This window comes from Vanessa cardui, chromosome Z (assembly GCF_905220365.1).
Source record: "Vanessa cardui chromosome Z, ilVanCard2.1, whole genome shotgun sequence".
In the NCBI taxonomy this organism is placed as follows: domain Eukaryota; kingdom Metazoa; phylum Arthropoda; class Insecta; order Lepidoptera; family Nymphalidae; genus Vanessa; species Vanessa cardui.
In genome coordinates this window covers 900,243-913,086 of record NC_061154.1, presented here as the reverse complement: position 1 = coordinate 913,086, position 12,844 = coordinate 900,243, and the positions used below count along the sequence as shown (strand labels likewise).

The 12,844-nt window shown below is 33.3% G+C and overlaps 1 protein-coding gene across 1 annotated transcript in view; it reads right to left on the bottom strand.

The window, feature by feature from the left end:
• LOC124543013 (bestrophin-4) overlaps window positions 1-12,601 on the bottom strand; it is an 81,131-nt gene extending 68,530 nt beyond the window's left edge. Inside the window, exon 1 of the mRNA XM_047121006.1 lies at window positions 12,178-12,601. Coding sequence (XP_046976962.1) covers window positions 12,178-12,248 — 71 coding nt within the window. The 5' untranslated portion in view covers window positions 12,249-12,601. The remainder of the gene's footprint in view (window positions 1-12,177) is intronic.
• Window positions 12,602-12,844: the final 243 nt, after the last annotated feature.

Genomic DNA, 12,844 nt, shown 5'->3' with positions numbered 1-12,844 from the left:
CTTACAGTGCCATTGTCTTAGGGTGGTGGTGGCCATCAGGTGGCCCATTAGCTCGTCTGTCAAACTATGCCAAAAAGAAAAACTATATTTTGCAAGCATTCGAAGATTTTCCAATATCAGTTAATGTAGATATGTTACAAAGATATTTTGTTTAGTATAAAAAAAACACTGGAATAAATTCGGTCCAAATGGCTAACAACAATAACTCAATAGATTCAAAAATAATTACAGACTCCGTGTTCTTAAAACCTCGAACGACGGTTGCGAGGTGAGTGGGTTGTAATGAAAAAAAAATCTAAGAAATCTCCTTGTAGTGATATATTTTTCAAGTATAAACATTCCACGTCGTGATATAATATACTTTTAGAAACTAAAAGAAACACTGAAAATATTTTCGATGCAACATGAAACCTAGTAATAAATTGAAAAAAGAAATAAAACACATAACAAAATATTCACCGATGTCAAATATACCGATATAAATAACCAATAAATTTCGGACACACCCGGACATAGGAACTCGTTTTTCTGATTTGTAAAACTTGATTCTAAAACGGCCTTTTAAACGGCCAAGAATTTTGTATGACCATAAAACAGTAAGGTTACATTCACGTGTTGTAAACACTCGTGTTTTTATTTACTACATTGTATCATTATAGAGAATATTTCAACTATGAAATAACATTTTCGTGTTAATGAATTAAAACAGTACCTGAAACGGGAGAAGGGGCTTTCCAGTACCCCCAAAAATATATGACTAATTCCGTGACATTTTACGGTGAACTTAACGTTTCTAGTGAAACTTTTTAGCCAAGCGAAAAGGTTAAGTGTTTGCTGTGTCAAGTTTGGTAAAAGCAAAGACAATCTTGGATCAACCAACACTAAATCAATATTAGAAATGTACTGGTGTTTACGAAATGAATTGTGGTAAGCTAGAAGATCTGACACGACGTCGACTCTAATGCGAATATAACAACAACTTATTCATTAAACCCATTCTACCATGCTTTATTCACTCAAATTCCAAGAAATAACATCAAGTAACGTGGAGGGGTTGCGTCGAGTTAGTAAATGTACACGAATTTTGACGCTACCACAAAACTGTGTTGGAGGGTAAATGTAAAATCGAGGACGGAATATAATCGTATTAGAGGTCATATTTCGGAGATAATGTATTTTGGATATATTTCATAACGTTACAACAAAATGGGTTAGAGGATACAAAATTATGTGGCAGATTTTCATCCGACATATAAGGGTTTTTTCGAGACGTTTTCCCGCAACATAAATTTTATTACAATAACTAGACTTCAAAACTTTAAGTCTGGAACGCTTATTTGAATATAAACCCATCGTGTTCGACAAAAATCCACCATATCCGATTATTGGGCCATTGGCTGTTAGTAATCAACAGTGTAAATACAAACCGTTACCACGAAGTCCGTTAGCAATTTACAAGTGTCAATAAGAAGTCAGCTGTAAAATTTTTGTATTTCATTTATCGGTATTAGATTCATTATACACTCGCAGCGTCGATGTCCCTACATCGAACGTTATAAATAAAAGTCGTCAGGTCCTGTTACGACCTGTTTCTTTGTAAACACAACATCGAAACCGTTTGAACGAATTAAAATATTTTATTTACTTAATTAAGATTAAGATGAAGATAGTTTTATAATAATTTATCAGTTTTTGATATCACATCTTTATTTAATTTTATTGTTATGAAAATAACCGGTTTCTCAACACTGTATCTCATGTTATGAAATCTTGGTACCATACAAATCATGTGTCGTGCTTTATTCTTTGTGACATTTTCAGGAGCAGCTTCAATGGAAAAATGATGATTGAAATATTCCTTCAAAGTTCTACTTGAACCAAGAATATTCAATGATTTTCTCTTCAATGTTATTATTTCATAATTTAAAATCTGAAGCGAAGCCACGCTGCTTAAGTTGATTCGTTGGAAATATCAGCGTCGCAATCTACGTCCTGTTGCTTTGTCCGAACAAGACAACGTCATACGACACCCAATTATTATAGCTATTCACAGGGTCAGTCTAGTCGGCGGCATTTCAATTAGCAAACAGATTCAATTACATACTTATATTTTAAATTTTCTTTGCTTGTCTTTTAAAAACACCCTCGTTAAATACGCGGATTCGATCGAAATTTTGTATGCCATGTCTTCTTTACTGAAAGACATTCTCAATTGATAGTAACCAAAACGTCATCTATGTTTTGGTTAGTATATGTATATGAAACCAAAACCGGTGCACTGCTTATCTTCTTCGGCATCAGAATTACATGGAACGGCATTCAGATAGATCAGAAGAGTTCAAACCCAGGATCAACGGGTTTCATGCTTTCAGGAGTACAGGATTGCGAACTCTGCCGACTTCCAAACTTCACTTTTAGCTTAAAATTCTTGACCCTACAACACTATTAACAAAATTGTGTTTATTCATCTCATGCTTGGCGGTGAAGGAAAACTAGTGAGGAAACCTGCATATGTCTAATTTCATCGAAATTCTGCCACATGCGCATTCCACCAACCCGCATGTGAACAGCGTGGTAGATATTCCAAACGTTCTCCACTTTAAGGATTTAGCCCAGCTGTGGGAAATTTACAGGCTGTTACTGTTACTGTACTGTACTGTGGCTTTTTTGAATTATTTATAGAATTTAATCTTGTTTTGTTGGAATCGGTGATTAAGTCACTGTAAGAGGAGAAGTAAGGATAAACTTATAACGCAAGTTTCTGGCTACGCAATTCAATGAATCCTTCCTAGGGACGATGTGTTATAATAAAACTAACTATGCATGCGACGTTGTACGCATTTGAATATAAAAAAAAATTATATTATTGTAACCTAAAATACTCCTTCTTACATCAGTTATCTACCAGTGAAAGTCCAACTTTCAAACTTTAGTCTTTAACTTTCCGGACTCAAAATCAGTCCGGCCATTCCAGAGATTACACCGATATTTTTAAATAATTAATTTTTTGCGTTTCCTATGATTCTATCTCCTGGGATCTAACTCAGATAATCATTATTTTTGTATTGCTTATTCGGTTTATCGATAAGGAAAGAGCTTGTATCAACTCAACATAGTATCATACTGAATTTTCATCACTGATTTCTGCCTGTCATTTGTGATACGAACCTCCGTAAAGCATTGAATAAAGCAGTTGCTTTAGATTTAATACATGATCTCCTTCTCTTCCAACTGTGTTAAGTGTGCTAATACTTGGATAGAAGTTCGCAAACTTGGTTTTTTGTCTCATTGGTAGGTGAGTACAGTTAATGGTAAGGACATAAGTGAATTTGGTAAGACATTCGGAATGTCAATAATATAATCATTCCTGACAACACGAATGCGCCACCAACCGTGGGAATTATGACGTCATGTTGTGCCTGCAGCTGGACAGGCTCAGTCACTGTTCAAACTGAACCGCAATAATATTAAGTATTGCTATTTGGCGGTAGAATATAGAGTAAGTGTGAATCGCTTGATACATCTTGAAATTGGGAAACTCTTTGGAAAAATACGAAAGGAATAATCCAGAAATCGACTATAAAAACACTTCACACTGGAAGCGTACGACTTTGATTATTGAGCTGCATGAAGGCCACCCGTTATAAGAGAAATAATATATATAAAAGAAAAGGACACACAGTTATCAAATTTGTTTTGATCAAACAAAATAATCCTGGCTGAATCGTTTTTAATCTCAAAATTCACCATGAAATTATTTACAATAAATAACATTTGCAATTTAATTTAATCAATTAATTGCTTTTAAAATAAAGTTAGCACACGCTATATGGAGAACAACAATAACGACGAACGATTGAAGGCTGCTAGGGACATTAGCTAATAGTAATTGCCCATTCTCCGTCTGATTTTGGCACATCGTAATGGACTAATAAACAAATTAATATTTATAACCGCTTGATGTTTAGAATTCAGCAAATGTTACGGAATGGATTTAAGAAAATAAACATATTTTTTATTTTTTTTTATTTAGGATTTTGACAATGCCACGAGGGCACTGATTATTTCGCCAATACACGTGCGAAAATAATAAATATGTCGTTACTTTACAGTTTGATTATAGAATTTTTTTTTATCACAGGTTATATTCGAACCGTCGGAGTACAAGGCATGCAATGATAGAGCCCAAAAATTTGAGCGAATGATATAAATTAATATAACTAACGTTTTAATCAAATTAATTTGCAGCAAATGATAATGTATTTTATATTTTATCAGATTGATTAGAGATGATTCTGTTTTAAATGAAAAACAATTTTATAATACAGATAATAAAAATGATAGAAGATTTATAATTTAATCTAAAAAATATGTTCTCATATAAATTAATAAAATAATTTTTTCTTTATTACATAGCCAGGGAGACCGCTTAGCGAATGGTAAGTTTCCAAAGACACAGAAGCATAAAACTTTTACTTTATAGTAGGGCTTTGTCTTTCTTTGCCCGTCTAGCTATTTACCGCCCACTTTGCATAATACCTTCAAACAGCAACGCTTAGTTTTATTGTGTTCCAATTTGAAGGGAAACTGAGCCAGTGTAACTATAGAAACAAGGGACTACATAATTCCCAAAGACCCATTGATATAAAGAGTGATTAAAATTCCTTAACGTATCTATGGTAAATGGTCACCACGTACAATCAAGTAGCACACCTACCAATATTAGACATAAACAATACAATCAATGCGTTACCAACCACAAGATGGAGCAAAGTATAGCTGTGTGAAAACTGGCTTTTACAATAAAGGTAAATCCATACCTACTTAAGTATAATCAAATATAAAATAGAATTACTATCTATAACATAACTTAAATACATAATAATCATTTTAGTTATGAAATACTGCGATTTTAACGTTCTATGCTAGAATCGTTAGAGACATAAAATTAAAATGTTGGAAAGAACGCACGCAGGAAAAGTCAAGGGCGTGAGGTAAGATGTATTAGCAACGGTTGACTATGTACTAGCGTAGACATCTAGTATTGTACGTACTATAGAGAAACGAGACAACATTTAAAGAAATATATCGCAGGATAAAAATAAAAGCAGCTGTTTAATAACTCTTTTTATTTTTCAGAGGAGCGTTTCCCGTGTCTTGTTTTCCTGAACTTCAGTCAAGATTTTTTTAAACTCTCATTTGTATTTACAACTCTAAAATCAAAGTGAAAATAAATGTATCTATTAGTTTAGGGTATTAAGCTAGTATTTCGCCGAATTTCGCCAAAAACCCATTACGAGGTTTCAGCTTAATTATTAATACAAAATGAGTATTGTGTAAAATTAATTAACTCGAAATTTGAATAAATTTATAGAATACTAGCGACCCGCCTCGGCTTCGCACGGGTACTATGCTAATAATGAATATACTACAAAATATTTACAACTGATACTAAATATACAAAGATCGTAACTTTTTGTCATTAGGCAATACAAACCCTGCATTCTGCATTCAAATCTACATTCTTCAAAAATATAACACCACACCACAGCCATATTGATGTATTATTAAATGCATAATTTATTTAAGATACTTAATTGGATAAGGATTAGTGCGATATTGCTAATAAATAAGTCATTTATACTCGTAAAAAAAGGATAAAAAATGGTTTATATTGGTTGTCCCTAAGAGATAGGCATATGCTATCGCGGCCCTTTTTGAAGGCCTTTTTAAGGTGTACAATACCGTACATTTTTTTGTAAATTATCCGGGTAGGCATGACTCTACTCCACCTGATTGTAAGTGTAAGTTAAGTCCAAACGCAAAGACGACTAGTACAGACAGCAAGAATGAGCTGCACTAGTCACCCTCGCCATGCCGGCCCGCAAGATGCCTCTTCACGCCTCATTTGAAGGCACCCAGGTTATAAGAGACACAGAGACAGACAGCGTTGCCATGTAAGAGCAAAAAGCGTGTATTTACCACCTCACAAGAATAACGCCTAGTCATCAGTATTTCTCTGTTATATTATGCATGTATTATACACTTACAACTTCCTCTTGAATCAATCTATCTATTCAAAAAAACCTCATCAAAATACATTGCGTAATTTTAAAGATCTAACCAATCACGTTTACAGACAGACAGGTGAGCAAAATGCAAAATATAATTGAAAAAAAATATAATTCTGTTATGATTTTGTTTATCTACGTGTTTTACATTTTCAATTGTTTCGATCTATTAAATATTAATTTGTACATATTGATGATTTATTTGTTATAATTTGTATAAACAATAAATGTGTTAATATATTTATTCAATACAAATTTCCTCAATTGTATTTACAAAATAAACGTGTATCCGTGTATTGAACGCAAACCACAAAAGCTTGTGGACAAAAATCAACAATTTCTGTTGTCGAAATTATTTTTAATATATCCATAGCCAATAAATTTAATTTCTCTCCTTTTGTAAATAATACTTACTAAAATAAGCGTCATAGGACCAAGGTTGGAACGAAGATGATAGCGCTATCACCACATAGTACAAAACAAAGTCGCTTTTTCTGTCCTTATATCCCTTTATAGCATACAAAGGGATATATATAATCTTTAAAACTACGTAAAGGAATCTAATGCGGTTTTTTTAGTAGATAGAGTGATTCGAGAGGAAGGTTTTTGTATACAACACATGGACATTATAGTCAAGAAACACTGATAATTTTAGAAATTTGTAATGTGATGTTGTAGATAAACAAATCCTGTAGTATATTTAGTATCAGAACTGCAACCGTGCGAAGACGGGCGGGTCGCTAGTATAATATAATAGAAAGAGATAAGAGAGTAAGGTTGCCTTAAAGGTGTTAGGTTAGGTTGAAAACGATGTCTGAAAGTTCACTAATCTCCCCGATTCAAAGAACTTCTTTCCATAAGTTAAGAAAGTATTCACGTATTGACTAATATGTAATTAAATTTACAAACTTCTATTTGAAGAAGCTATTTGAACCTATTTGAATTCGAACCTTAAACTTGATAGTTTAATTCATTGAATTGTAAATATTTAAATTTTACCTTATATGTGTTAATTAGGTACGAGTTTCTAAACATCCGTAAGACATCGAAGAATTTAGCTTTATTAGACGTTCAACGAATCACTTTTAAGTAACGATGGTGTGTTGAATTTAAATGTTTTGAAAATAATAGATCCTATGCTGATCCTAAATGCATCTCAGAGTACAGTCGGGGTAAGAAAAGACCTTAAGATCTATTTTTGTGTGCTCAGTATGAGCGATAATCTGCTTTACTTTATAAAGGAATAAATTTGAAAACTGACGAAGTTTTTCTTACTGGCTCTTAATGGCTGCTATGTACAGTCGTATATAGCAGCCATTGACTAGTTATTCAAAAATGGAACAGCAATGCAGTTTCGTAAGAACAACAGATTTCCCTATTTACGACAAAAAACAGTTTATTTTTACTGACAATATAAATTAATTATTTAAAATAGACAGAGCATTAAAGCATATGTATATAAATAACACAAATTATAGAAAACGTTTAAAGCTATTAGAGATGAAATTTATTTTCGAATACAGTACACGCGTCTTAATTGAGTTTAAAAATATCTTGTAGGTGTTTTTGAATTGGCCATTTTTTTGCATCTGTTATCAGATGTTTCGGGGTATTGCGATTTTCCTTAACATGATTTAATTGAATTTTTTTGGCAATTATAAAAACTAACTTTAAGTTAAAAGAAAAGGTCATCTTAATTATAAATAGAGTATATTCATTAATTATTATTATATTTTATGTGAGGTTTCTGTCTAATTCTATAAATTAAATTTATTTATGGTAGATTTAAATCTATTGGGAATAAAAATATATATATTATTAGACAATTATAGTACAAAATATTTACATGCATGAGAATGATGAACGGTCAATATTTTTTATTTTCATTATTTAATACTAGAACTTGAAATAAAAACAAGTTACTAATACCCAAAGTATATGGAACTGGAACAATTTAATGTATTATTATGTGAATTGAGTTCAAACCCAGGCAAGCACCGCTGATTCATGTGCTTAATTTGTCTTTATAATTCATCTCGTGCTCAGCGGTGAAGGAAAACATCGTGAGGAAACCTGCATGTGACAAATTTCATAGAAATTCTGCTACATATGTATTCCACCAACCCGCATTGGAACAGCGTGGTGGAATATGTTCCAAAACTTCTCCTCAAACGGAGAGGAGGCCTCTCAACGTAGAAATAAGATCGCGTATTCGCGGTCGGTCTGGCCACGGGCACTACCATAGCTCCGAACATCGCTACCGGTCTAGACTGAGAACTGAATATATACACAACTGAAGAGCTAATATTCTTGGATGGATACTCACTAGATTATAGACGAAATAGAACGAATTATTGTATTATAAAAGTCACAGCCGCGTCTTTCTGTATTTTCGCGATAAACTTGAAAACTACTGAGTCGAGAGTTAGAACGCAATTGGGTTTGAACCCGCAATCATCGCTTAAGATGTTCAAACCTAGGAAAGCACCGCTGATTCATGTGCTCAATTTGTCTTTATAATTCATCTCGTGCTCAGCGGTGAAGGAAAACATCGTGAGGAAACCTGCATGTGACAAACTTCATAGAAATTGTGCCTCATGTGTATTCCACCAACCCGCATTGGATCAGCGTGGTGGAATATGTTCCAAACCTTCTCCTCAAAGGGAGAGGAGGCCTTTAACCCAGCAGTGGGAATTTTCAGGCTGTTGTTGTATATAATAATATTTAAAAAAATCCATTTATTATCCGTTGCAAGAACACTTAGATTTATATGCAGTTCGATCACGTGGTAACTAACTTTGATAAAGTATCAATCAGTATATCCATAATAAGTATCTGTGAGAATCTTTTCATTGAAACACAAAATATTTTTCTAAACATTGTTACGTACCTGCTTACGTTTAATCACAGCAAGCATAAGCTATTTATTTCGTTACTTGACTACAGTGTGTTCAAATGTCTTTTCTGAAAACCATTATACAGATTTAAAATTCCTATTGTCAAATTCTGTAAACATTTAAAGGAACTTCCGAATGTTAAAGGATAATATAACAATAATTACTTTATGAGTGATCACCTCAATATAAACAACAGAATATGTCGAAAAATAAGAATCCTATTCCATTTCCTACGATAGTTTTTCATAGTAGTAGATGCTTTAATAGATTTTTGACGTTTAACAACCGAGTTAAATCGACTTTAACTAACGTATAACAACGCAGACATTAAAGTTAGCACTTCATCTAGTATAATTTTGGAGATTTAATAATTGATGCATATTTAAGCCATAATATAACTTATGACTGTAAAGGTAAATATTTATAGTATCTTAATGAATATTACCAATTTTTTACAATATTATTTTAAGTAATACGTAGTTTCATAGTCAGTTTCAGTTTAGCATTTACTGTATAATATTATACTAATTGTTGTTTTTGTCTTTTTTTTTTGTTGAAAGCGGCTAATATATTTATTTTATCACAATTAAAACACTCTCTTTACAAAAACACTCTCTTTACAAGATAAAACCAATTACAACAGTTTCCGACTACGCCAGTCAATGCAATCCTGGGGGAAGATAATTCAGTTGGATTCTATTATATCATTTCGACGTCATTTTTAGATTAAATTCAAAATCATTTCGATCAATCATCGAATGATACAAATATGATAAATGATTATAAATATACATATATAAGGTGCAACCCTATAATATATAGCTTTTTATATAACTTTGAAAAAACATTGAACTTTAAGAAAATCATTCTCTGAGAAGTAAAGTATTTTATGCCTACTTGATTACAATATTTATGTATGAATATATTAAAATATAAAATTTTATAAAAATGTTTGAATCATCATCGAATTTCAGTATTTTTGAAGGTTATCTAAGGGATCAATCAGTTCGTAATATAATCTTAATTGAATAGATATTATAAGAAACTTACTTACCACTTACTGTCTTTGTTTATTTAACTAAGTATATTTACCATAAACAATTTAATGGTGCGATAGGCAGACTTGGCACTATCTAGGCAGTCTGCCAGTAAATTTTTGTGCTACGCTGATATTCATGATGGCAACATTTTATACAGATAATTATTTCATAAAAGGTCAATATATTACTTTTTATATTTCGTATGCCATTATTAACTGAATACACACAAATAGAAAATCGTCCTTCCTTGTACTATTTTAACAGACTTTCCACAGCCTGAATACAGATGGTTCATCGTTAACCTAAAAATTTGTCAATTTAGCCTTGATTGGTACTCGCCAATCATGTGGTACGACGGTTTAATGTTTTTAAACGCAGTGATCACCATTCGTGCCAAAGCCAGCTCTGTCAACTGTTATAGTTTTTATATCACTAAGATATTTTTTGTGCGTGTTAAATTTCAAATAGAAAGTTTTATAGAAGTTTACGACTTTTGACTTTCTCTTATCTTGTAATCATTTAAATAAAATTATCGATTCAATTTTTTTTCCTTTCAATTTTTTTCTGATGAATTAATAGGTAATAAGGCTAGCACCGAACGCATTTATATCACTGACAAATTATAATCACTTTAGAACGTAGGTAATCATGTGACGCTAAAAGAACAGTAACATACTTGGCTTTTTATACCATTATTAAATTAAAATAAATGCAAAACTAGGCTCATTTTTAAACGTAAAAGCGAAAAACAGGTTTTTGATGACCAAATGAATTAATAAAAGGATGTAAAATTAAAATATTAATATCAAAACAATTTTTGTAGAGTCAAAGTCCGTGAGAGTCAAGAAAACTTAAAACAATACACAGTAGTTATCATCTTACAACATATTAAAATATTTAACTAACTTAAAATAAGAAAAAGGTTTAATTGAGTTATATTTCATTTATTTTTGTTACCTCAGAAATCCATAACTTCTATATTCATCCCATTTAAAGAAGAAATATTTGAAGTCGCTTATATTTCTAAAATTTTATTTTATTTTGAGTACTCACTTCATGGAATATTTTACTTGGATGTTTGTTTTCAAAATTTTATAAATATTTTTTAATCGCTTTTTAAATAGCATATATGATTATCACTGCTCGTTCGAGTTATAAAGTTCGAGTAAGTTTTACTTAAAAAGTTACGTTACTCGGAGCGAAGATGTGCTAATCTAATAGCTCTGATATAATTTTATTGCTATAAATGATTATTAGTTTCTTGAATTTGAATAATTATTCTCTTAAAAACTAGACCAAAGCATAATTTATCGTCTAAGTGAGACGCTCAATAAAGGCGTTACATTTATTATTATTATCGACACTGCTTTTGTTTAGTATGTAGTGTAGGTTACGACGTACATTTGGTGACTTTTTGCATTTACCGTTCGGTTATTCGTTTGCAAAATAAGCAAAACAAATACGTACAACTAGGCTAGCGGTATTTGCTCATCTACATACCTAACAGCTGGAAGTCGAATTTATCAACATGTTCACTTAAGTTCAATAACAAACTTATTATATTAATTCCTTATTGTCAATGTGACGACTATGGAATAACTTGTCAAAGCGAGATTTAACATTTCGCTAATCGGCCAGCTGTTCGTTCGCTCGAATCGAGTAGGTATTAATCATTCGGCGTATGCGTCACAGGCCACAGCCAACTTTCGCCACATTTCGTTGTCATGGCCATGCGAGCTACCAGACATTGAATCGATACCTCCGCTCCGGACGATTCACATTCATCACCTCGACGGCGACGCCTCCAAGGCCGCGATCGCACTCACATCTCCTAACTAATAACAAAGTATCGATATTTGATTACGACTCAATGTAAACATCGCGCAGAACTCGGAATACAGTGGTGTTTTATAAGCCAAACAAAACTCGCACGTCACAATGGAAGGCGGACTATTGTGATTCGAATGTGCGTGGAGTCGTGGACTGAACGAGTGCATGCGCCCGCGACTCGCAGGCTGCGGATCGCTCCGAGATCGCGTTTGCGGGCTCGAGCGCTCAGAACAGCTGTTTGAGACACGACTAGCCCGCGAGTCGGGCCGCGACCGTGGCGCAGGGTCGCCCTCTGGTCAGCCTCCGCGGGTGCACTTCTCTGCCGCTCCGACTACTTACTTGCAAAGGATCCGCCAGAAACAACCGAAACTGCTACCGTTTGGAACTTCACCGGCGTACGATATAGTCATGTCGAGTACAAATCGACAACTATAAAATTAATATTTATTTATACACACACACGTTTTGTAGGCGCGAGCTCGAAACGAAACACACGCGGAAAATTAAATACGTTTTAGAAAGTAATAAAAAGTTTCTCGAGATCTAGTTACTAGGAAAGGCGAAGGGAAATTATTATATGAAAAATACACTGCAAATCAGTTACATTCTGATGATGTGTTATGCACTCTGCCCTCCCCGACTCGTGAGACATAAGAAAAGGCGCGCGAGAGCACCGTCCGCGAAGTCGCGACAACTGTGACTGTCGGTGTGACGGTGTCGACCGCCTGCGATACCTCGCCGAGTCGCCCGGTATGTTGCTCAAGTTACTCGCTCGCTGTTTACTGATGCGTGTTAACATTGCGCGGACGCACGATGCAGGTTCTATTCTGACAAGCTTGAACGAAATTAAGCCGTTTGCCGATAGATGGCGCTTATCGCAATAAAGCTTTTTGTTTTCGTAGATACAAATGTTTCGTATATAACTTATTGTTTAAGTTTATATGATTTTAATTAATTTAATGAAAATATTTTATTAAATAACAAAATAGACAAAACTAATGTATTG